We start from the raw sequence: 25,863 nt of genomic DNA on the forward strand, positions 1-25,863 counted from the left end.
GTTCTCAAACATTCCAGAATAGTAAATTGAACACTGCCATCTGTTGTTCAACACAATGCCATAGCAGGACATGGGACGTTTGTGCTCACTACACCCGAAATGATGTGTGATGCATTTAGTGTTTTTATAGGACATAGGGGTTATAAGCCAAGAAAGGAGAGATTATGTGATGTATTTAAAGACGAGTATTTGAAGACGAATAAGGAGATTGAACTCAACAGAGTACACATGGTTCTGTGAACTATTTCTATCATGATAATGTTGGAAAATAGAATCAGACATCTAAAATGCAAATTTGCTGTGAGAAAATCTTTTTGTTTTGTTTTCGATAACAGCAAATACCAAAAAAGCTCCAACAAATAAAAAAGTATCATTTCATTATAAAACTTTATATTTCTTAATTAAATTTTTCTGTTTCAAAATATGTTTTCTTCCAATATCTCTACTTCCTTTTCAAAATGACTACTCCTGCTGCATGCATGAACTGCTATAATGTATCCTACATCCTGTAAATTTGTAAAAATCAAATATAACCCTTAAACAAGAAATAACAAATACAATATCCAGGTTATATAGTCCACTTATTTTTTAATGTGGCAATATTGTAATTTCTCTACTTTGTTTAAATATACATGGAGGTACATAAATGTACACATAGCATATAAAATGTTGTTGCTTTATGATCACGCAAAGCATGGAAATGAAAGGAATACAATCTAATAACATTGAAGGTCAGAATGGGAAAATATCAAAATATCCTAATGTGAAACATCCTACGCTAGCTTGATATCGCAACAAATATGCAAACACATGATTCCTGTTCACATATGGCAAATGGTTGCTGTCTAGAACATCCAACTATCCTTGAAATATCACTGTCACGTGTATATTTGCAAATAATTTTTTATTTTTGTTAACATTATTGGGAAAGATGTATTTTTATCTTAAAGTGAACACACTGCACAACTACGTGGGTGCATATAGGTGGGTTGTACAGTGTACATGCTCATGCAGTAATGCTTTAGCCCTCCTGCCACCCTCCCCCCCCCCCCCCCCCCCCCACCCTCCCCCTCCTCACCCAAAAGTTCAGCATAGCTTGTCGGATAGCTTAGGAGCATAAATATGGGGGGTTTTTTTAAGGTTTTTTTTTTTCCATCTCAACATCTAGAATAACATTCTCAAGATTTTTTTTTTACCTCAGCTTATGCATAAATAAATGATGAACAGCTTATAAATGATGAATGCGAAATGAGCTCATAATAGAACATGACTTGTTAGTTAGATGTTATGCTGAGTGTGCTTTGGGCTTAAAGCAGTGTGCCCCCAAATTATATTCTTGGCGATATGACAGATGTGAAGAGGGCCGGGAGCAGGGTGTAGAGAAGCCCCCTCATCAGTCAGTACGTAAACAGCTGCAAATGGCTGCACAGCCCCAACTGAGTGACGTAGAATGAGTGCACCATGAGAATAGCTGAAAAACAGGGCTGATTGCCATTAGATCAATTCCTTCCTGTTGATCAGCGCATCCCTTTACACTCGCATCAATCATATACAACCATAAATTAATCATTTAGTTGGAAGGGGACCGCAGCAAGGAAGAAAGGGAGGTATTTCATTAATGAATGAATGTTATTTTAGTCCATCTTTTGTTTTTGAGGTTGTTGATAGGAAGAGGGTAGGGGTTGGTCTCCTAAGGATATTTTTAGTAATTACGCTTTATCATTATTGAAAAACAACTAGGATTAATGATGAACATTAACTCAATGTGTTGTAGATAGAAATCTATGCTGGGAAGGGGGAGAAATTTACAAGTGTAATTTCGTCCTACATGTACTTACCAATGTTCACTATTTGTCATTCTATAATAGGTAGTTGCTATGGGCCTAGGAACAGTATCAAAGGATTGTTCATGATTTTTAAAAGAATGCACATAACTTGTTACCTCTTTACCTCAGTAACGCCTGGCTGGAATGCTCCCCAGGGAGTGGAGATTGTGCACACAGTGTGTGCGGGCAAGCACTGAATCCAATGACCGGGGTACTAATATATTTGTAAAGCGTTTAGAGACATTTGTGATAAGCGCTATATAAAAGCTAAATATTATTATTATTATTATTATTATTATTATTTCTCTCATTTTTCTCTTTTTCAGCCTTTAATGATAAAAATAACATGATTATCTTTACTTATATGTAAGTAAAGTCCCTACACCCTAAAAAAAGGACATAAAAAACTTAACTCCAGTGTCTGAATGTTAACATTCTCTAATCCGACCATTTATGTTAATACTGAAGGTACATGAATGTAAAGAATGTTTCTCTTTCATGTTATCTAAATATGCATCTTCCTTCCAGATCCACACATGTTGAATAGGGAGGAAAGACAGCTTACAAAATATCTTTGCCGTTAAGCTACCCGTTGCTAATCCCAGCCTCCATACATCCCTAGACAGGAGGTCAGCTCAGGAGATGAAACAGAGAACTGGTATAGAGTAACACTGAGAACATAATACAGATGGTCCTGCAGAAGATCCTATTAAGACCATAACCCCCGAAGATGGAATGTCTAAGATAACGCAGAGAATTAGCTCTGTCCTAGATTTCCCCCGGATTGATTGAATTTCAAACATAATCATGTCGGAGTAAACAAGACATTTCCTCTCGTTTGGGACCGAGAATGGGAGCCCAGCGGGATGGCAGGGCTTAGAAGAGGGGTTACATCATCCGTCTTCGTCTGTCATATATCCTGCGACTTGATCTCCGTGTTAGGGGGAGATACTAGCCTGTCGTCTCTGTCTACACACAGCCAGAGACACGTTTCTAATCACGTTTCACATTGATCACTTCCTTCAAACTGTGCAACAAAATTTCACGGATGCATCAAATTTGTTGATCGCTATTTAATTCATTATGTCTGCTGTTAATAACCATACAAAGCATCAATGAGGGTGGCTGTAAATGGAGAATTAATGACGACAAAACACTAATTGTTTGTATTCATCCAGGAGCATTTCTTCAGGCAGACCGATGATACAGTGCAAAAATGGCTATATTAATAGAAATAGAGGCCACAATATTTATTTTGTTCTCATTTAACATACAACCCTCCTATCATACTTGATTCACAAATTGGCTAAATGCTCACATTTTTTTATTTTTATGAACAGCTTTATTTCATGAAGTACCGACTTTAAAAGATAGTTCAACTTGGAAATATGACTCTTTACTGAAAAAAAAAAAAAATATATATATATATATATATAATCTATGAAAGTTTAATTGGATGCAGAAAGTCTCCTTACAAAAATTATTTTGTGCTTATCAAAAGGATCACAATATCTCATGGAAGACACAAACTTTGTACATCCTGTATACAGACAGGCCTTATGGGTTTGAAAGTGTATCACAGACATAAAATACATAAATGCTTTTTTAATTTTTCATTCTATATTGCAAGGTTAATTTTTTTTAATCTCTTTCTTTCCTTCCAAGGCTTCATTCTTCATTGCTATCAGTTTTCTACATCATTTCAGTTTGAGTGAATCTTATAACTGTCTGTGGGTAGCAAGTTCACTGAGTGATCGACAAGCCATTCTACTGTGTGTTCATACTTGTACATACATGTATTTTGTAGAGGAAAGTCAGGTATTACCAGAACAATGTAATGAGTCATTTCTAAAATTGGAATTCCCCTTCTGGCAGCAACTACACTTTTCTTTAATATAAAATAATGCGCAAAACCCATTAAGTTCCATCAGAACCAAGTGATTTTGTTAACACTAAATTACTTACTAGCTGTAGTCTAGAAGACATGCCCAGACCATAAGGGTGCTTATGAATATTCATAGTCACACCAAATCCTGCCATGACATACACTACGTGTTGCTCTTAGCTGTAGTCGGAAAGAGAAGCCCATATCATGGGGGTGCTCATGAATATTCATACATGTATTCACACCAGATCAGGCCAGTCATATGATTATGTATCCTTCAATTATGTTCTTGATTAATCGTTGTCACTCTTTTTTGGAAATTGCAATGTCAAATCATTAAACTTAACACATGGTCACCCAAGCTAACCCCAATCGCCATTGAAACCATGAAAAAATTAGCTTTGATTTGAACAATGTATATCTAACATCTGTTCATTACATCTATTCCATTGTTGTGAAGATCAACAGAAAAACTAAATTAAAAAAAGAATAAAAGGAATAACTTCATTAAAACTACTTATACTACCGGTATGTCCAAATTCAAAGGAATTTAGGGTAAACCATAAAACATTTTCATACATGTAGCCCCCCTTCCGAACCCCAAAAGTTCTGTAGAAAGTAATGTTGAATATTTATGTTCATTAAAGACAAACAAAAAAACATAATAGCATCGTTTTTGATGTACATGTTAGTAAGCCTTGCATACAATGTGCACTGATGTAGATCACCTTATAGCATAAAGGTGTTAGAAATAAACTTGTTTAACGTCATAAGCACATGCAAGCTGATGAGTCAAGGTAGAGCAATGTCATATCATTATGAGGCTACATCCTAGGTGTGCATGTGTGGGGGGGGGGGGGGGGGGCTGGGGGTGCACAAACAGCCCATGACCCCTCTCCTTCTAATACCCAAACAGAATAAGAACAGAATTAGAAAATGTGCCCCCCCCCCCCAATTTGGTATTCATTCCCCCTTTCACACATTGTTTTTGTCATTTGTTTAGAATTGCACCCCTTCCTCTCTCTCTCGCCACTTCTGGAATCCTTGATCCACCCCTGATATCTAATCTTGGTTTTAAGAGACTACAAGTTTGCTCAGAGGGTCCCTGAATAGGTCACACAGTATTTCCTCTCCAGCAGTTCGCTTGAATAAGCCTTGTTGCAGGTAAATAGGACTTGGCATAATTATCCTTCAGTATCAAGGCTATCTATCGCTGGGCATCAAGACTCAAATGAGATTAAGCCCACATCTGAAGAGGACTCCCTCTAGCTGATATCCATGGCTAGTCTCAAGAATCAAACCCTGTACCAAGTCTTTACATGTAGAAAATGAAGCTACGTTCTCTACATAAGTTGTATCTCAATAGCATGGTGTGAAATGGGGAGCCCATTGCAAGACTATCATGGAAATTTGCTGGAGCAGATACCATGTTTGCTACTGGGTTAGCTTTAAACATTGCCAGGTATTCAAGCGTTTTGTTAGAAAACATATATGCTTCCGTGTGGCAGATCCCCCTGTGTGCATCGTGATAACAGAGGTCACTCTGAAAATGTTATCTTTCTTTAATTTAATTTAAATTATAGCAATATTGACTCGGTGGTTCCTATATATCTGAATATTTATGTGTATGTGCAATTCAGAAAGAAAAGAAAGATAAATGTTATTTTTTTCCAGACTAAACAGCTCCATTACAGAGCATTACTTTTCAACCCATGTATATGTACATTTCTCCATATATTTTAAGTTACTTGCATTCGATTAATATGACTTTGGTTCTTGGTTAGACTCCATCAACTTGGAACATAACAGGAGGGAGAAAAAGGGAACATCATCTATATTTGGAGTGTTATAATTGAAGTATGTTCTATAAAGGCATAAGGTTTGATAATCTAACTAGACCAGTGAAGGGGGAGGGGGTGGGGGCACGTACATGTGCAAACACTATTCATCATGTTACAGAGGGATATATTGTGCGCTTGAGAGGCACCAAGTTAAAACCGGATAACGGGGAGCTGGTGTATGTATATTTCTAATGTTACAGAAGGGCTTCAATTAAATTCTACAATGGAACAGAGTTCATACAACTAGATGGTGGGGGCTATATTTGCCATCTCAACAAGAAGTTTAGAGTGTGTAATAGAGAGGAAAAAAGGGTTAAACTATGGGAAGGCTTGTAGAAAGGGGCTTTCATTGTGTTCTATAGAGGCATAGACATTATCCGAATCAAACAGTTGGTATCTATACTTATCTTGTTACAGAGGACTTTGGGTTGTGTTTGAGATGGGAATAGGATTAATCCATCTGGACTGAGGGAGGGGGAGGGGTAGTTTGTAAATTTATTGCATTATAGAGTTTCAGAGAGTGTTCTAGATATAGTGCAGATTATCCCATGTTAGTGGCCCTTCATTATACTACATAGACTTAAAGCAGAGGAGAAGGGGAATGGAGTCTATATTTAGCTTGCTACAGAGGGGGCTTGAAGCGAGTTCTAGAGAGGCGTAGGGTTAATCTAACTGGATCAGACGTGGCTGAATGCCAGGGTCCCCTGGGCTTTCTCCTCTGCTCTTCTCCAGATTAATCACAATCCTAAATATTATAGTATTCTATTCAAGGCGATGATGAAGCTCGTCCTACAACCAACCAGACAACTGTGCCGCATACAAAGCATTATGCACAAAGAAATACTCCTGCCTCACAAACAGACACATGTTGAACAACCAAACCTGCTTCACTGACTACTTTTACATGTACATTAAGACCGCCTGTCCATAAAACCATATTAATTCTATTCCTTAAAGTAGAGTTTTTATTGAAACCTGTATTAATTAAACCTGTACTAAAGACCACCTGTCTATAAAGAATACTTTCCTTAGTGTCCTTATGTGGTCTTCAAAATGGCTTTCACTGTATGAACATTCGATGAAGCATGATGATATTATTCCTACTCCTCAAATATGTTGATGAAATGATTATGATAAATTGATTCAAACTCGAATCAAACTAAAGAATTCTCTATCAGACAAGTGGTTCCACTATTATTCTTAGAGAATATTACGTTTTGTGTTTGTTATGAATTATTTGTCCTCATTTTTCAAGATTACCTATTGCAGATCATGGAATGTCCAAGATAACGCAGAGAATTAGCGTTGTCCCAGATTACCCCAGTACTGATTGAATTTCAAACATAATCATGTCGGAGTAAACAAGACATTTCCTCTCGTTTGGGACTAAGAATGGGAGCCCAGCTTCATAAGCATGCCCCACAAAACAAATTGCACTGAAGAAAGTATGTCTGTGTGATGATGTCACTTGCAACCAGCTGCCAATCATTTAAACGTTGTTAAATAAACAATGGTGTACCACTTGATATCTGAATGAGCCGTAATGTTCTTACCTGATTCATCTGTAGAAGTGTTGACTGTAGGACTGAATGGACCAGTCTCATTAGCACTGTTCACAACAGCTATGGTGACGATGTACAGAGTGAAGGGTTTTCTGTTGGTTATTACTGTGCTCTGTTAAAATAAAGAAACCATTTTGGGATGAATTAGAAAGGGTTAAAATAATGGATTTGCATGGGATTAGGTTAACAGCCCTTATCAAAGGTAAAGTCTGGATCTAATATACTCCATCATATATCATGTTCTGCTGGGATTTTGCACTGTAATCAATGTGTTTGGGTGGAATGGAAATTTTGTCCCATAAAATATATTTACTGTATCTTTATCTTTTATTTTATTCTATCAAAGTAATCTATTTTTAAAGACTGGTTACAACACCCGGCTATTCATATACAATGACAAAACAGAATTAGATGTCAACCACATGTATAGTGAGAAGAAATAAAATGGCCTTTTAAATCTATTATTCATTTCAATGTCTCTCTGTCTCTTTTTTTATTTCTTTTTCATCTCTTTACCCCTTTTCTCTCTTTTTCTCACTCTATCTTCCCTTATCTCTCCCTTTTTCAATTACCTTCTTCCCATATCATTTCTTTGAATTTCTACCCCTTTCTACCTCTGTCTGTCTTTCATCTTTTTGGCATTGGCTTCATGTCTTTAATCTACACTACATTAAACATAATTTCAATCCAATTCATTTGCATAAAAGCAAGCTCATGGGGTCCACTCTAAAAAAATCAGCAATTTTATGTTTATAATCAGACTTAAATCAAATCATATAATCTTGCATTACATAGGGAAATGAACTGACATTTATTCATGAAATTTGTATCATCCTTCCTTTAAATACAGCCTATTTAATCAGAGAGATTCCAGATATGTCACTCAAAAATCACTTAAAGATAATCGAGTGTTCTGATGAGGGAGCTGTATTTGTAGAAAAACTGGGTTCAACTTATTTTTATTATTAGTCATTCAGTACTTGTAAATGGATTTTTCAAAACAGACAAAATTTAGCCCCCTTTTACTACTCCCACTTTCCATTCATTCAAAAGTAAAATGGTTTTGATTTTATCCGGCAGTAATCATTTTTGGAGGTGTCTATGGCATCAGGTATCCAAAAGGCTTTAAACATGCCATAATGCTTACATCTTCATTCCCCTTTTGACTCAACCTGCTTCTCATCCTACCCCCCACAACCCAACCCACATTGCTGTGACATTTTAATTACCTTCAACCTGAACTTGGGCTAGAGGAAGGGGGTTTGTCAACAGCTAGTGGAATATTCACGGAGACTGAAGCAAAGCAGGGGAAAGCAAGGTACGAAGGGGAAGTCTTAAATGAAAACTTGGCCCTAAAATAGATCAAGGATGTCAGGCTGTTTGAAGCCAATGAACCTCAAGTTACAACTCAGATAACTACCATCCATTTCAACTGATTTGACAATTTTTCCCCGCTCATTATATAGTTCTCGTATTTTCATCAAAATCATAAGATGCCATCAACAGGTAATTAGTGTCTAACTAACTTTATATCCATTCTGTTCTCCTTCTTATTTTCCAAACGAAGAATATATCTCAAATCTGGAGATTTCCTGCTAAATCAAGGAGAGTTTCAACTGATTTTAAAGGAAGTAAAGCCCCAAAGCTCCTAGTTCTATAAAACGTAAGAATAATACTCTTATCAAGTACATTCTCTGTCCATTAGTTGAGAATGCAATTATAAGAGGGATTTATGTATAAACCCTACTGAGGCATAAAAGAGACAAACCTACCTTTGCTGACAGTACGCCTCCACCAATGTGCATTTAGAAGAAGAAAACAAATACTTTAGACCTCTATTCCTCTTACCATTTAGATTCCTTTACTTTGTTTTTATACTCCAATTTCAAGTGGCAACAAACTCGGCTGCACATTTTTGAGATTTACAAGATATTTAAGTCCCTGCTTAAGGATCCAAATAATTCTGGACAAGTATCAATATCAGGGGAGATCGATCCTTGCTTCATTCTTAAAACGGCACAAAAATATTCTAAGCAATGTATATCTCTGAAAAAAACTAAACCTAAGTAGCCTTTTTTGCTATTATCCGTCACTCCACTTTCAAAGGTGCCTGCCTATGGGTTCATCATCGACTACAATCTAATACCTGTCACATGTGCCTCCCAGACAGATAAGCCATTGAGGAAACAACTGCTGAATACCCCTAACACATACCTGGGTCCTGTAACACAAAGGTTTGTGATCGATTGCAAATTTGAAACAATGATTCTGATTGGTTGTTGGTCAGCTTTTTGAAAAAATATGCATGCGACAATGATCTTGATTGGCTACTGCCATAGTGCAATAGATTGCAAACCTTTATGTTACGGGCCTGATCCTGATCCTAACCTTTACTCTAAGCCTGAACTTAATGCTAACCCATCCCCTAAGACTAACCCTGACCCTTACTTTAAACCTAACATTGCATAAACCTAAACCCTCACCCTTAATGCTAATCCTAACCCTAGCTGTATCAGGTAATCATCAATACAAATAGTAAACCCTTATCTGCACAAGTATAGACTTAACCTTTGACCGAAGATCAGGTCACAACCTCACTCACCAATGTGGAAGGGCCAAGTTTGATGACCTGGCTGCCCGGTGATACCATGACCTTGTAGTTTTGAAGGACACCGTTGATGCTGTTGGGAGGAGGTGGTTTCCAGGACACAGCGATGGTGAAAGGTCCGCGGGTCGTCACGGTTACGTTCCCTGGCGGCTGAGATGGTTCTAAGAGGCAGAGTGAGCAAAGATGATGAATTTACTATTCACTGTGCTAACATGAAATTTCTAGGTGGGACTTCTATAATTACTAACTGAAACTGATAGTCATTATAACCTGATTAAAAAAAAAATTCTGCTTCCAGTCATCCAAACTTTTTAAAACTGCAACATTTACTATAAATTCATGCTCCATGAAAGTTTTCTGAACTGTCCATTCTGCTTTGGGATGGATAGATAGATCCATATCTATAATATTTACTTTCTTTCTACCAACAATTTCAGAGAATGATATCCTTATTTCTATTTTGGAAAATACAGAGGATTTTTTCCATTTTTTTTTTTTTAAATTGGTTCCTTTATTTGGTTTCTCAAGCCCAAGACAAAATCTACAAAGACTCTTTAACTCTTTCAGTCTCTCTATACGACTGAGCTGACAAAATACCTCCAGTGACTTACTCCCTTGTGCCGTACGGATGAGCTTGGAGACGGGACTGTCTTTAAAATAGCCCGTTGAGAAGTGCGCCCTCACATGAAACTGGTAGAACTCGTAGGGCATGAGGCCATAGACTGTGTATTCAGAGCTTGCACCAGGGGGCTGGTTAACTGCTAGATCCCAGGAAGATGTGTAGTTTCCTTTCCTGCAATTCATGTTTGCGGATACAAAGGAAAGCACATGTATTATTATGCATTGAAATATTCAAATTGGCAACACAGAATTGAAAAATAAATACATTAGGATTATTTTCAAAAGGAAAGCAGTCATTTAGTATATACATGTATCTCTTACATATTCTGTCTGCAAGATTTTAAGAGAGAATTAAGAATATTGATATTGCCAATCTGAGGAATTCCTTCTTTATTTTGTTATGAGTGAGTAAGAACCTACCTACATATCATCTGTTTGGAGCTAGAAGGGTATAAACTCACATACATCAACACAGAGTTAATGCCCTTCTGGCTCTGAAGAAATGATATATCAGTGTGTGGATTCTTCTTACCTAGTATCACATGCCTCCTCTGAGCCCAAACCCAAAATTCACCCCAAATCAAACCCAAATCATCACCCCTATATCAAATAAAATATAAGGGGTGATGATAAGTGGTAAAACCAACAAAAAGAACTTCTCATAAAGTCATTCTGAAGTTTGCCATCTGGCACTCATTATTAGAGAAACAGGTAAGAATGAATGAATACCAGAGGCTGGTATCCTGTTATTTCCGGCAGCTAATCAAGGGGCTCATTATCTTTGTCACACACTTGGTTTCATTTCCTGTTCATTTTCATATTTTGTATTGAGATAATAAGACAAAGCTTCTGTATGCTTATGTTAAAAGTTCCTCTTAAAAATAAAGAAAGAATACCAACACTAGAGTAGTGGGCAAAACAAAACAAGAGAAACTTTTTTTCTACAATTTTTCCCACTTGCCACTAAATCTTGACAAATGCCTACCATTCCATATTGGAAGTCAATAAAAAATCTGACACTGCTTTTTATCTTCATTGATGTCTATAAAAATCAGATGACTTCTGGAACTAAAACACAAGTTTTCATGACACAGTCATAGATTGATGAGTAAAATTACAAGGCAGAACGAATACCAGTACAACACAAAACTTCTGCCTTCAAAACTCTTGTGTAACAGTGGAACATAATTTGCAGGTCTTGTGATATCGAAGATAGATAGTTTACCCTAAAATTGATGGAAAGTCAGTTCTTTCTTTTTCTAATTACCCAACATACAGCCATTAACACTGCAAGCAAAATCTGTTTTTTTTTTGTCCACATATCAGAGTTTTGTCTGAAGTTGCTAGGCAATTACCCATAAACACACCACAAAACACAAATCGAAAATGTAAATACTTGCTCTAAAAACACCATTAAAATATTCTGGTTTGTGGTCACGCAACAACAAGTGACGCACGCACAAAACCCAGAGTTAGCAAACACCAAGGTTTTTTCTTTCTTTTGTTTTCCAGTACCGGTGGTGTAAATGATACTTCAAATTTTTTCCATATTGGTTTTTCTGCAGTGTAAATGGGCCTACCTAATGTCCCTGGGAGCCATTTTACATTGTACAACTTCTTTCCAAATGGTTGCCATATAATCAGATTAAATACAGGAAAGTAAAATGAGATCCATTTCTGACTAGTGTTCAACTCAAATGACAAGTTGTATATATTTGAAGCATTACATTTATGCACACGCCTGAGGGCTGTTGCCGTGGCAACAACAAGGGTACAGCGCTATGTGGCAAAAAGTTGGCAAATAATGGACGAAGGAGCGGAAAAAGGGAAGGCTAGACCTGGGATTGTGATGAGAGACGAAGGAAAACCTCATTGAACATTGTGGGGAAATTATGATTTACTGTAGATCCTACTGTAAATGTTACAAATGAAAAATGAATACTTGCAACATCAGCATTCAGAAATACGAGTAATATGATATGAATTAAATACAGTACACCCTGTATGTTTCCAGAGTTGGAAACATTTGAGAACAGTTACCATCCATATGTATTTAATTAAGTCCTTAGTATGTTTCTTTGTCTTCTGTTGAACAGTAAAGGATGTAGTAACAGGTCACATTTCCTACTTACATGTAGTATTGTACATTACTCAATAATACATCTATATCAATCTTTTTCCCCACATATCATTTTCCTCTCAAAAGCGTATGTTTTAGTATGTTTGTTTGTCTTCTGTTGAACAGTAAAGGACAGTAACAGGTCACAATTCCTAATTCAAGTTCAAGTTCAAGTTCAAGTTCAATTTTATTGATCATGCACAATTACATGGCATAAAAATCATTTTCCGGCTGTTTCTCAATTTATATAACATCAATTAACATACATGTACTATCAATTTATACAAAGTACAAAACCAGGAATAAATATAACACACAATAGAATATGAGTACAGACTGGTATACAGTGTAGGCTTTGGTATAGAAACAGAATTCATGAATATCATACATTACTCAATAATACATCCATATCAATCATTTTCCCCACATACGGTTTTCCTCTCAAAAGCATTGTTTTCTTATTCTGCTCATAATGCTCAAATTTCAGTCAGTTTCCCTTTTGACGCGACAGCAAGGTCTCTCAAGAAATCAATCCAAGGGCAATTGGAATATCCTATTGCACTGCCAATAAAATAACATTTCCATCAAGTAATGTGAAATATTCACATTATGGATTATGACATGTTCAGATCATGTAGTATATGTTTGTATTATCTAATGATTGTACATTTTCATTAGGTGATGGACTTGGCTGATTATAAGGCCCTTAGGTCGATTTCTTCAAAGCCTTTACAATCTTCTTTTTTTTACAAAAGAAAAACGTCCTTCAATCTTGAGCTCACTTCAATCTAAAATTCAACAGTTACAAAATAAAAATGAAGAATAGGAAAAAAACAAGGGTTTCTCTCACCTGACACTGACAGAGTAGTTAGAGATGGGGCCATCGCTAGGCAACCAGCTTAATACCAGGGATGTGCTGTTTATCTTCAAGGCTTTAGGTTCACCTGGTGGGATAGGTTCTAGAGAAGAAAACATCCAACAAAAGAGAAGTGAAATGTAATAGCGTTTCTGTGACACCCGCAAGGGGTAACATGCATTTAGATTGATGAGAAAATGTGTTGTGATTGATGAGAATATGTGTCTTGTACAAGAAAATGAATCGAGTATGATGAGAAAATGTATCTCACATGATTAGAATATGTCTCTGTATAAGATAAGATGTGACGCCTTGATCGTCAAATATTCTAAAGGGCTTATGGAAGAAAATCAAAGGTTGGTAATCTATCATCCCAACAACTCATGAACACTGTTAATGTAGTTTGTTTTGTTTTGTAGATGTGTTTGTTTTTATCAACGAATACACATCCTTCGTGAGGGATGTATGTTCTAGCAAAACATGTTTTGTCACCCTCTTTCAGTTCTGTGCTACTGTACATATAAGGTATATTCATGAATGTGCACCTTTCAAGAGCTATACAAGTACAAGTATACTACAGGAGACACATGTTCACTTATCCCCCAAGTACATTATAGTTTGTAACCTGTAGTGCCCCTCTTATTAAACTACTTTCTTCCTTTCCACCCCATCTCTTCCTCCTCCTTTCCTCCCTCACCATCAACTCTTAATTCAGGATTTTAAAGCTCTTTACTCCATTAAAGCGTTTTACATGTGAGTACCTCCCTCCGGCCTGGGATGGAAACAGTTCAAGTGTACATGCCATCTGAGAAAGTATACGTTCTGACTTTCATCTTACTTAGCCTGCTGAATGATGTATAGCATCTTGATAAAGTACAGGCAAAAATGGTCACCATGCACATTTCGCAAAGCATGGTCACAAAATCCATTAATGCATGCTAACAAAAAAAAGAGAATTAACAAAGAATTCATGTGCCTCTATATTACACCTGCTCTATCAAGAGTTGCTCCATGATGGATTGCTTTACTAGTCAAATTCCGTACTCCAAAACCCTGGACATAATAGTTTACCTAATCCTATAACTGTTACCCCAAACTAATCCTAAACGAAATGGTAGCCCAAGCTGTAACACGGCTAACCCTATATCTTTGACAAAATAAAGCCTGGAGAAATTATTGAATCACTAGTTAATCCATTCAAAATGATATATCCTCAACTTTTTGTATATGAATATTGTAGATTGTAGGACTTCAAAATGAAACTTAAACCAAATTGTTCCACATGTATCAGTGTCTTTGTAATGTTAGAATTTGAAGAGGCAAAATAAGGTACTGGTCTTCAAAACCTTTGGATAACATTAATCCATGGAAGTTTATTATAAAGAGTTTAAAGTGTTTAATTGCTTGTAATCTCACTGATATATATATATCAAACTACCTCTATTTTGCCATATTGATTAAGTGGACTAATTTTTGACAATGCCAAAATGATACCAAATGAAACAGGGCTGCTAAATTGTAGATTACCAAAAGGATAGTCAAAATACTGGCAACATTGCCACCTGAAAACTTCAATTGCTTCCTGACAGCTTTATTTACTGTCTGCCAGTCTTAAGACAGGAGATTTCCTGCATGGAAAACAAGAATTGGTAAAGGGTAGTAATTGCACTAGGACTGCCAAGGTCAAGTCTGTAAATCCAGACTGTAGGCCTGTCTTCATCAGAGATGGCCAAATATCCCGCTATTAGAACTATCCCAATCGCAAATTATCCAGTTAATTTGCGTCCTCATCAGCCCGAAGTTTCAATTAGCGGGATATTTGATCGAGATAATCATCCCAAGAAATATTGGCTAGTTTGCAAAATATCCCGCTATTTGACAGGTGCATCTTCACCAGTCTGAAGACTCGCACTTTGCACGAACGCTGATCAAAATATCTCGGGCCCAAGTTTCAAGTTTCGAGGTAAAGGCTAGAGCTGATGAAGACGTGATTTGTAACTTCAGGATTTTTGCCCAAATCAGAAATAGCGGGTTATTTTGCCAGCTCGAGCTGATGAGGACAGGCCTTGTGTCACTGTAAAAAGGAGTGTGAGCATATACATATACCATGTTAATACGGTTTATCTTTTCTGTATTATGGGGGGATTATGCATTGTAGCTTATGCCCAAGCTCCAATGAGCCACAGAGTACAACTACATGTACGTCTACCCTCTATTGCTTTTTCTATAAAGAGGGTCTATACATCGGTGACTTGACATTTGTCCGAGGCTTTATTTCATCACGGGTCTAGTGTTAGGGTTAGACTTGCAATTGGGTTTTAGCTTATATTTAGGGTTAGTGTTAGGATTAGGAAGAGGGATAGTGTCGAGTCCATGGTTGAAGTTTGGAATTTGATTAGTGTAGTTAATTACCTCAGGTCAATTGTCACAGGAGCTTGCTGTACAATGTGTCAGTACACTCAGATGGCACTGAACATGTGCACTGTACATGGAACAGCTGAAGTGGAGGCTCAGTCTTTGGGAAAGAGGAAATTGGCAAAATTGCCCTCAATTTTGGACTTGGGCTGTCTGAATTAAGACAGCTGGTCTGACCTTTAAAAGGGTTCCACGTGGTTATTGGAAAGCTTTAGGGAAAAGTATACTTTCCATGTGATGGTGGAGTCTAAAGTTTACAGAAAATGTTTTCAACTACGTGAACATTAGTCCCTGAATGCATGGCTGACATGTGTTTGTTTGTTTGTTGAAAGATTCAGTACCCTTTCTGCGCAACAAAGAGTATGAACAAATGTCAAAAATAAACTTTCAAGAAATACAAGTATATGTATTCTTGTTATTTAGTTTACAATGAGCACTTCTTATTTCCCCATCCATTGATCCATCAAAATGCAGAAACTATGCAAGAAACAGCATGCAACAGACAATGTACTTACTTTGATGGGAAGTTAATAATATATTTGCACAAATCATCTAAAATAGGAAAGGTTTGGTATTGTAAAGTGTTTTGTTTTAATTAAACATCAATACTGGAAAGGGTCATGGGAGAAAAATACACATACAAAACAGTATAAAATGGTTACACAATTCATCACAAAAAACACAAGTACAATATACACACGGTTGAAAGTATCAAATATAGTAATATTGGGCTAATAAAAGGGTCAACAGTCGATTCTATACACAGCACTCCATAAATGTCCATGGTATGGGGAATGGTTTACCTGCAACAAGCAGCATGATTTCAGAAGAGTTCATTAGCTCCGTATCAACCAGTAGCATTGAAGGAGGCTCATTGGTTGTCATGGTTTCATTGTAAATAAGCGTAGTTGTGGATGAAGTGGTGTCGTTCCTCTCATCAAGAGGATCTGCTAGAAATGGGCAGAAAGCAAACTTAAAAACAAAGATATACAACAAATTGATATTGTACCAGTATAAAATGGGGGAGGGAGACTTAGAATGCATGATTAAAACAAAATAATCAATATTCTTATCTGGTTGAAATGGAGAAGAGGAAGACTTATAATCAAGGATCACATCAAAATAATCATCATATACACTGTATAGGGATAACTGAAACTAAGAATAAAGGATTACAAGATATTAACCACATTTTTTTCCTGCTAACAATGAAGACAATTGATGCTTCAAATCAAAAATTACAAAACATCAATAACTTTTCTGCTTCAAATGTAGAGAAAAAACTTAAAATAAAGGCTTACAAAAATTAGTCATTACTTTTTCTGTTAAAAATGGATAGAAAGGACGTAAATCAAGGATTACAACTTAATTTTTTTTCCCTCTACTAATTGGGGGAGGAGATTTAAATCATGTATTTCAACAAATTAATCTTTTTTGCTGAAAAAATAATGAGAAGGATGACATAAGGAACCCAGGAATTCAACAAATTAATAATTTTTTACTGTCTTACAAAGAGGGAGAGAAAACTTAAAACCAAGGGTTTTGTGCTACCAACGTAGAGAAAGGAGACTTGAAGTCATGGATTACACCATTTTTTCTTCTTCTTCACTCGCTCCTAGCAATGAAATCAATCCAATAAATTCTTTATTCACAGTCAAGTTCAGTACTTTGATGGAGAAAATGAGACTTTAAATCATAAATTACAACAATTTAATCTTATTCTTCATTATTCTGTGCTACAAACAATAAAGCTGATCACACTTTCTTTATTCACATACAAGTTACATGTATATACAGTGTATATATATATATATATTGGCCTACACCAAACTGCAGAATAAAAGAGAATTAATATATGTGTACACTTTTATTGTTAAAGGGGGTACCAGAAGTTAGCACAAGTGCTAGTCGAGTCTGGTTCCCTGTCTTTGGCAAGAATTTTAAAACTATTTTTTTTTTTACTACCGGGTGTACTACATTATAAAGATGTAACATAAACTATATAAGTAAACAAAGAAATAGAATAGTCATTTAGAAATATATATACCTAATATACATGGAAGTCAAACGTGTGTCGACTTCCGTATCAAAACCAAACATACAGGAAAAAAAATATCATTATCTAGTGATATTTTTAGAAATTCTCTAATCTGAGATTTATTTTTCAAGGATAACATCACATCACAACACATGCTCATTACATATGACTAAATTCTAAAACTGTCAATTTGTTAAATAAATTTGCAAAACATTTTGGATATATATTTTGGATTTCTGGATATTTCATTTTGTTATCATTGAAATAATTAGAATAAATCACTGCCTTGCAGTAGTTCCAACCTTAACAACAAGAGACCAAGATTTTGGGCACCGATTAACCGACCTAATGAATACGATGACGCTTGCGCTTGATGGTCAATAGTAGGGGGTGAAAAATTGGCAGTCATGGTCTCTTTCTCCCTGACTATTAAGGAAATTACCCATCTCCTGCCAAACTCATTTAATATGTCATAACTCATTATGGAGTAACAATTGCCTGCTGTTCCACAGGCGTTGCAGACAATCATTCATGTTCTGTGTACGAGCACATTACTCAGCCTATATATTCAATAGTGCATGTAGTAAACAAATTTATTATCACTACTTTTTATTAGAGCATCATCAGATATCTTTCAATTACTATATTTTGAAATGAAGTTTGTAAGCTCCAAGGACAAAAAGTTATCTTATGATTTAAATACATATCTTGTCTGATAAATAAAAAATAATGCTGTTGATAGAAATATCAACTTTTCCTGAAATTGATCAATAAAAAGAGTAATGATTTTTGTTAAATAGAGCATTAACCAATGTCAATCATCTTTTTCTTACCACAGTGACATAATACCAGCAATCAAAGCATTATTGACTTATTAATCTAGATAAAATTTTCCCTATTTAAAGAATCACTGCTGGTTAGCACATGATGTCTTTGCCCAAGTCCGACATACAGTGCATCATAACACAGGAGGTTGCTTCAGAAAACTGTGTTTGAACATTATTGTTGATCTGTTGGGTTAAAAGAAGTAATTAAAACAAAAGTTCCTTGTATTTATGCATCATTCAGATTCTGCTTCAAGATGCATCTCAATCATGCAGGTCTATTGTACAGATCCCACTTTATCTCTAATTTAATTTGGTCAAAAGGTGGAAACAAATATGCTGACATCATTGTCACTAATATTCATTCCATCTTGTCCCTAAAGGCTAGCACACATTATGCAAGTTTAAAGTTCCAGTGATTGGCAATATTTAGACCATGAAAAATCCAGATATGAGTTTTCTCCCTCCTTTTAAAAGAAAATAAGTTTGACAAAGCCTGCAATGTTTAGACTACATTCATTCTTTCTTACCAACTCTCTCATGAGTAAATGAAGAGAGTGACAATTAAAGAGAGGATATAGTTTAAATACTTCAGACTCAGTAAATACATCTTCAACACTAAGGTAGGAAAGTCATTACATCTGAAAATCTGATTGAATTGCACCATATCACCTGTCCTCTCAGACTGGCTTGCATAAAGTGCATTTGCTATAAAAGTAAATGTTTTATTTGACTTTTGTTTGCATTGCTTGACACAGATTTGACCAAACAATGCCACATTACCAAATTGCAAGGTTAAAATTACATCATAGGAAAGTGTGGTTTGTGGTTTAGAAATTTGTTCAAATATATTTAGTAACAGAGCAGGAAACGTTATCACTTCCGATAAGAAATAAAGTGGGATCTGTATTTATAGAACAATGCTCATGCAAAACGTTTCTTTTTAATCCCCTGCATGCCAGTGTCTCATCCATTTGCCTTATAAGGCACATATGACAAGCCCCTGGCATGCCAAGGGTTAACATATTCAAGCAGTATACCTTTTGTAGTTAGTGTAGCCTGCGTGATGCCCACTGTAAGACCAGCAGTGGTGGTGGTGAGGGATGCTGGGTTGGCAATACCTCGTGCAAGACATCGGAATGTGCGGTTGTCTGTGTGCGGGCTGGCGCTGTCTAACAACAAGCTGTAGTCGGTGATATCCAGGCTGTATCGGCCATTTTGCATGTAGGTGGAGTTCACAAGGTCAAAAGGCATCTCCATCTGGTGGATTAGGAGTTGGGAGAGAGAAAGAGAATATATCAATTTGATATCTACTAAAAGATCTCATCATTATTCATATCAGATTAGAATACAGAATTAAGAGGAGAGGGGGGAAGGAACAAGATGAATGTAATAAATAGGGCGAGAAAGAGAGAAAGTAGAGATAGAGATGGACTGACAGAGTGAGAGAGAGGGAGGAGAGAGAGAGAGACAGAGAGGAGAGAGAGACAGAGTCAGAGAGAGAGAGAGAGATAAAGAGAGATAAAGAGAGACAAACAGACAGAGACAGAAGAAACAGACAGATATAAGGAAGGGAGATAACATATAGGATATATTATGAACGAATGTGAAAGGAGAGGAGGTAGGACTGAAATAGGGATTATAAGGAAGAACATACGTATAGAACAATGGATGGAGAAGACAGAGATGAGAGAGGAAAATAATAAAATAGGAATGTGAATGAACATAGAAAGGGTGAGGGGAGAAGGAGAAGGCACAGAGAGAGAGAGAGAGAGAGAGAGAGAGAGAGAGAGAGAGAGAGGAGGGTAAAGAGAGAGAGAGAGAGAGGGGGGTAAAGAGAGAGGGGGTAAAGAGAGAGAGGGGGTAAAGACAAAGAGAAAGACAAAGAGAAAGATAAACAGAGAGATAGAAACAAATATAAACTAAAGACAAAAAGGGACAGGGCAGACAGAATGAGAAACATAAAAAGACAGAGACAGATATAGAGATAGATATACAGAAAGAGAGGGGAGAGGAGAGGAGGGGAGAGAAGTGAGAGAGAGGGAGAGAGGGAGAGAGGGGGAGAGAGGGGGAGAGAGGGGGAGAGAGGGGAGAGAGGGGGAGAGAGGGGGAGAGAGGGGGAGAGAGGGGGAGAGAGGGGGAGAGAGGGGGAGAGAGGGGGAGAGAGGGGGAGAGGGGAAAGAGGGGAAAGAGGGGTGGAGAGGGAGTGGAGAGGGGGTGGAGAGGGAGTGGAGAGGGGGTGGAGAGGGGGTGGAGAGGGGGTGGAGAGGTGGAGAGGGGGTGGAGAGGAAAAAGGGGAGTGAGTAAAATAATTCCACATCTACCCTAGATCTCATTACATATTACTCTTAATAATTACTACCACCACCCATTTTGTACCATAAACCCAGTGATAAAAAGGTTTTTGAGAACTGTACAATAAATACACTTATCAACATAATAAAACATAAATCTACAATGTAAACATACCCGCACTAAATCAACCGAGTGCGTCATCACTACATAAAAAAGGAGCTAAAACCATTAATTATCTGAACAAGAAAACCACAATGACTAAAATATACCTCTCATTGCTCTGTTTATCGCTTGGAATGAGATATTGGTCAAAAATTCCATTCACCTTGGACCTTGGTTTCACTTATTTCCTCCTCTGGTCCAGGAACAATCCTTAACCACAACACGCAAAAGCCCCAATTTCCTTGACATGAGTTAAATTGTTCTATTCCTTCCTACAAGGTCAATTATTTCTTTTCTAAACCTATAAATTCTACACACAAGATAGTTCAGACTGGAGTCTATGGAAAATTGTGTAATATACCAAAATCAAATAGTAAAGGTTAAATGTTAACTTAATTACAACTTCAGCTAGGTTGTCTAAACCTATACATGTATACATGTAACTATTTGCTTCAATTTTGTTGTTGTTCGTTTCCTTCAAATTTCAAACTTATTCAGACTACATTTTAATTTTCTTAAATTTCTTGTTTCAAAGACAATTAAAATGAAACAATGATTAATGACATTAGAATATTTCCACGCACACAAACTTACATATAAATTCAAATTCTTCACCCTGAGGCACTATCTATCCTTAATGCTGCTTTTAACGATTCTTACAGCTTTTTGTTGATTCTCTCATTGTCATCCACCCAAAATTTCCCCGGGAATGATTAATGAATGGTATTAGGAAAGCACTTAGACTTTTATCTGTAAATATATCATCTTTGATGAGACAAGTTGACGACTACTCTCATCGCAATGCTAGTGTTCAGATCACAGGGAACGGGTAACAAAAGTGCAATGTCCTTTGAGTTTCCCCACAAAAGCAGCATTCCCTCCAACTATACACTGTATGACTTGTTTCCTCTTATAATAATTGTCGCTACAACAAGGATGTTAATAATGTAATGAAAACTACGAAGAAATATACCATGAAGGCATTTTGAGGACAGAGTAATTTACAAAATGACCATGCATTAAAGTAATAACTGGACAGCATTATCTCATATCCTAATTAGCAAAGTGAAATTTATCTAATAAAACAACTAAACAAAATAGCAAGTAAAATGTCATGAACAATACAACAAGAAAACTTTCTTCTTTTTTTAATTAAAAATGTTTTTTTCTAAATACCACAAGTGTGAGATTGATAATATTTCTGTATTATTCTAATATCATAAACAAAAGTATATTTTCAACATAACAGTTGGCTATATTTTCTCATGTATCAAGCAAATTTGCTGTAAGAATAAAATAATTAACAAGTTAAATTGAATTATTAAGCCACATTAGTGAAACATAAAATAATCCATTGTATTTTTCAATTATTTCACTGCTGCAATAGTTTTTTTGTTGAGTATTCCCAACAAAATATATTATTCTTATTATACCTTTCCACTCTGCTTGTGTTCTACGTCAGTTTGGAGCAAGTGAAGCAAAGGCTTCCAATCTCATTAGACCAGGTACGTCCAATGTCATCACTTTATCATAATAATTCCCTCATACATTCCACTTCAATGCATTCACCACAGACACATTATACAACAGGCTAGTTCGACTGAAAATATGCAATCAGCATGATACAATTTCACTGTTAACCATGAGTCTTTATCATTACCCTACCACAGATGTCACCATTAACATCACCACCACCATCACCACCAGGATCATCATCACCACCACCACCGTCATCATCATTATCACCATTATCATCATCATCATCATCATCATCATCATCATCACCACCACCACGATCACGATCATCATCATCATCATCATCATCATCATCATCACCACCACCACGATCATCATTATCATCATCATCACCATCATCACCACCATCACCACCATCACCATCACCATCACCACCATCATCATCACCATCATCATCATCATCATCATCATCATCATCATCATCACCACCACCACCACCATCATCATCACCATCATCATCATCATCATCATCATCATCATCATCATCACCACCACCACGATCATCACCATCATCACCATCATCACCACCATCACCACCATCACGATCATCATCATCATCATCATCATCACCACCACCACGATCATCATCATTATCATCATCATCATCATCATCATCATCATCATCATCACCATCATCATCATCATCATCATCACCATCATCATCATCATCACCACCACCACGATCATCACCATCATCACCATCATCACCATCATCACCACCATCACCACCATCACCACCATCACCATCACCATCACCACCATCATCATCATCACCACCATCACCATCATCATCATCATCATCATCATCATCATCATCATCATCATCATCATCACCATCATCATCATCATCATCATCACCATCATCATCATCATCACCACCACCACGATCATCACCATCATCACCATCATCACCATCATCACCACCATCACCACCATCACCACCATCACCATCACCATCACCACCATCATCATCATCACCACCATCACCATCATCATCATCATCATCATCATCATCATCATCATCATCATCATCACCAAACATCCTCCATGTCTTTCTTCTCACCACAAGGCTCCTCCAGTACCATCCTCACTATCCTATCCTATCTTGCCTTCAATATTCACATCACTTTACTCTGACTGTATAACGTTACTGCACTCCTGTGTTGGAGCATTATTGGGTATCACTGTATCTTTATCTCTTTACGACAGTTGCCTTCATCAGCCTATCATCACCACATGCCTCATTAGGATACTATGCCTCCTCACCAATATCTGCTCAGAGAAAAGAGGGCATTAGCCAATATCATTTACACCCAGCTTAATACCCTTCTGGCTCTCAACAGACACCATTGGCTTACAGATGAAGCTGAGTCCAGTATTGCTTTCATTCATACCATACTACACTGAGCATATTCCTTTGCTTTTTATAAACATGTACAACCTGTACACATAGGCTTCATCCTCCTGGTTCTAGTTCAACTTGTTCCAGCAACAATTGCTAAGCAGTCATCTTCCTACAGTAACCTAATTCTTAGCCTCAATATCTAACCCTAGCCCTTAACCAAATTAGAAACTAAACCTACCCTTGAAGTGCAACCCAAATCCTGACTCTGTATCTTTAAGAGTAAAATATCAGATCATCGCTAAATGATATAACTGAAAAGGGATTGTACTTATAAACATATTGTGTGTAAAGAGTCAAAAGGGCGTAAACTCCCATGTAAAGTAATTTCTGACATTCAACAAACCTTAGTTTGAATCTTATCAATGTTAATTATCCTGATAATGATTGTTATTTTTATTCTAACCCTAACCCTAACCTTTCCTATACATCCTAATCATAATGATCCTGATACATACCTCCGTCCATGATACCATGACTGTGTTGGGATCGACTCTGGCTTGCATGTGAAGGAAAGCATTGCAAGGAAGTCGGGCAGTTTGACCACGGAAGGCAATTATAGTGGCAGCATATGAGCAGGATGCACAGAGGAGTACTGTGAGAGGAAAAGAAAAGTAGAAAGGGAAGGTTACATTACTACTAACAAGTTTGTACAACGTGGTGTGGATATCTTTCATAATCATAAAGTCCATGTAGTAACTATGATACATTACATGGGTGTGTAATAAAACTACAGTTGCATTATATATCACATTAGAAAAAATGTTCAAAGCTTATACCCTACGTATTACATACACCATCATTGCTATGTGCAACATCAAGTATAATTGAAAGGTGAGAAGACTACATATAGTTTGCAGAGCCAAAGAATGTTCATATCATAAATACCTTCTTTAATTAATAATAATTGATTTTTTCAAAATTTAAAGACATTGCATGTGACTAAATATCCCTAAGCCTCTATAAAAATGTCCATGTGTAACCAGACTACTGGTGTGAAAAACAAGTGCATCAATTTAGAGAGTGCACTTTTAGAAACAAATCATTACGGGAAGGAACTGATATATATAATACATCCTGACTTCAGGGAAGTCTATTAATATTATATATCTCTTCCTCTTCCCCAATACAGGTAGAAACAGGTGTGGAGTCATATGCAGATCAGTATTAAAATACAATGAATATGTTAATAATGTTATTATATCTTAAGTCTTGGACATAAAACCTAGTGTATATTTTATTGCATGAAGTTCTCATAGTTTCTTTATATAACGTATAAAATAATAAAGATATATGAACACTGTCTAAATAAAGGATAAAGGTTAGAATGTATACATTCAAAATTAAATTTCATCCTAGACACATTTGTATAATGAGGAGCTAAGAGACTACTTTTGCTGCATATCTGTACCAATAATCCGGTTAGTAAAATACTCAAGATTGCCTCATCAAACTTCTGTCACAATGAAATATAGCCCTCCCACAAAAAACATTTCCTTCGATTCTAAGATTTGATAAGAACGCTGTGGACAATATCAATAGCCTGAATATTATCAGCTCCAAGCCAGAAGGAGGCTAAATCTATAAATAAACACAGAGATAAATCCCTTCTAGTTCTCAACATGATGATATGTGCTTCCTCTGCTCTATGATCTAGTACTTCCCTAAGTGGACTCGAGCTTGAAATCCCCTTCTCTATCCATCCTCATCTATGTCTTCCTGGACGCTGCATTATAGGAAGTCCCTCTCGCAATCGGTTTCCCTAGCCAGGAATTAAGGGATATTCAACTCAACTCTTGCCCCCCTTGCAGGCTGGTCTAGATAAACAGCTCTTTGAAGTTCACTGCATCCGTTCTCCCCTTTTCATTCCCTA

The 25,863-nt window shown here is 36.6% G+C and overlaps 1 protein-coding gene across 4 annotated transcripts in view; it reads right to left on the reverse strand.

Moving 5' to 3' along the window:
- LOC579761 (tyrosine-protein phosphatase 99A) overlaps nt 1–24,612 on the reverse strand; it is an 81,926-nt gene extending 57,314 nt beyond the window's left edge. For 2 of the 4 annotated variants that reach the window (XM_030972530.1, XM_030972528.1), the window contains exons 1-7: nt 24,449–24,612; nt 19,636–19,855; nt 16,537–16,683; nt 13,313–13,421; nt 10,334–10,515; nt 9,717–9,883; nt 7,106–7,226 (exon numbers count right to left, since the gene is read on the reverse strand). In XM_030972530.1, the coding sequence (XP_030828390.1) occupies nt 7,106–7,226; nt 9,717–9,883; nt 10,334–10,515; nt 13,313–13,421; nt 16,537–16,683; nt 19,636–19,855; nt 24,449–24,496 (994 nt within the window). In that variant the 5' untranslated portion in view covers nt 24,497–24,612. The remainder of the gene's footprint in view (nt 1–7,105; nt 7,227–9,716; nt 9,884–10,333; nt 10,516–13,312; nt 13,422–16,536; nt 16,684–19,635; nt 19,856–24,448) is intronic. The other 2 variants (XM_030972529.1, XM_030972531.1) reach the window with 2 other exon arrangements.
- Nucleotides 24,613–25,863: the final 1,251 nt, after the last annotated feature.

The sequence above is a fragment of the Strongylocentrotus purpuratus genome, unplaced genomic scaffold, assembly GCF_000002235.5.
Source record: "Strongylocentrotus purpuratus isolate Spur 01 unplaced genomic scaffold, Spur_5.0 spur5_scaffold_6, whole genome shotgun sequence".
In the NCBI taxonomy this organism is placed as follows: domain Eukaryota; kingdom Metazoa; phylum Echinodermata; class Echinoidea; order Camarodonta; family Strongylocentrotidae; genus Strongylocentrotus; species Strongylocentrotus purpuratus.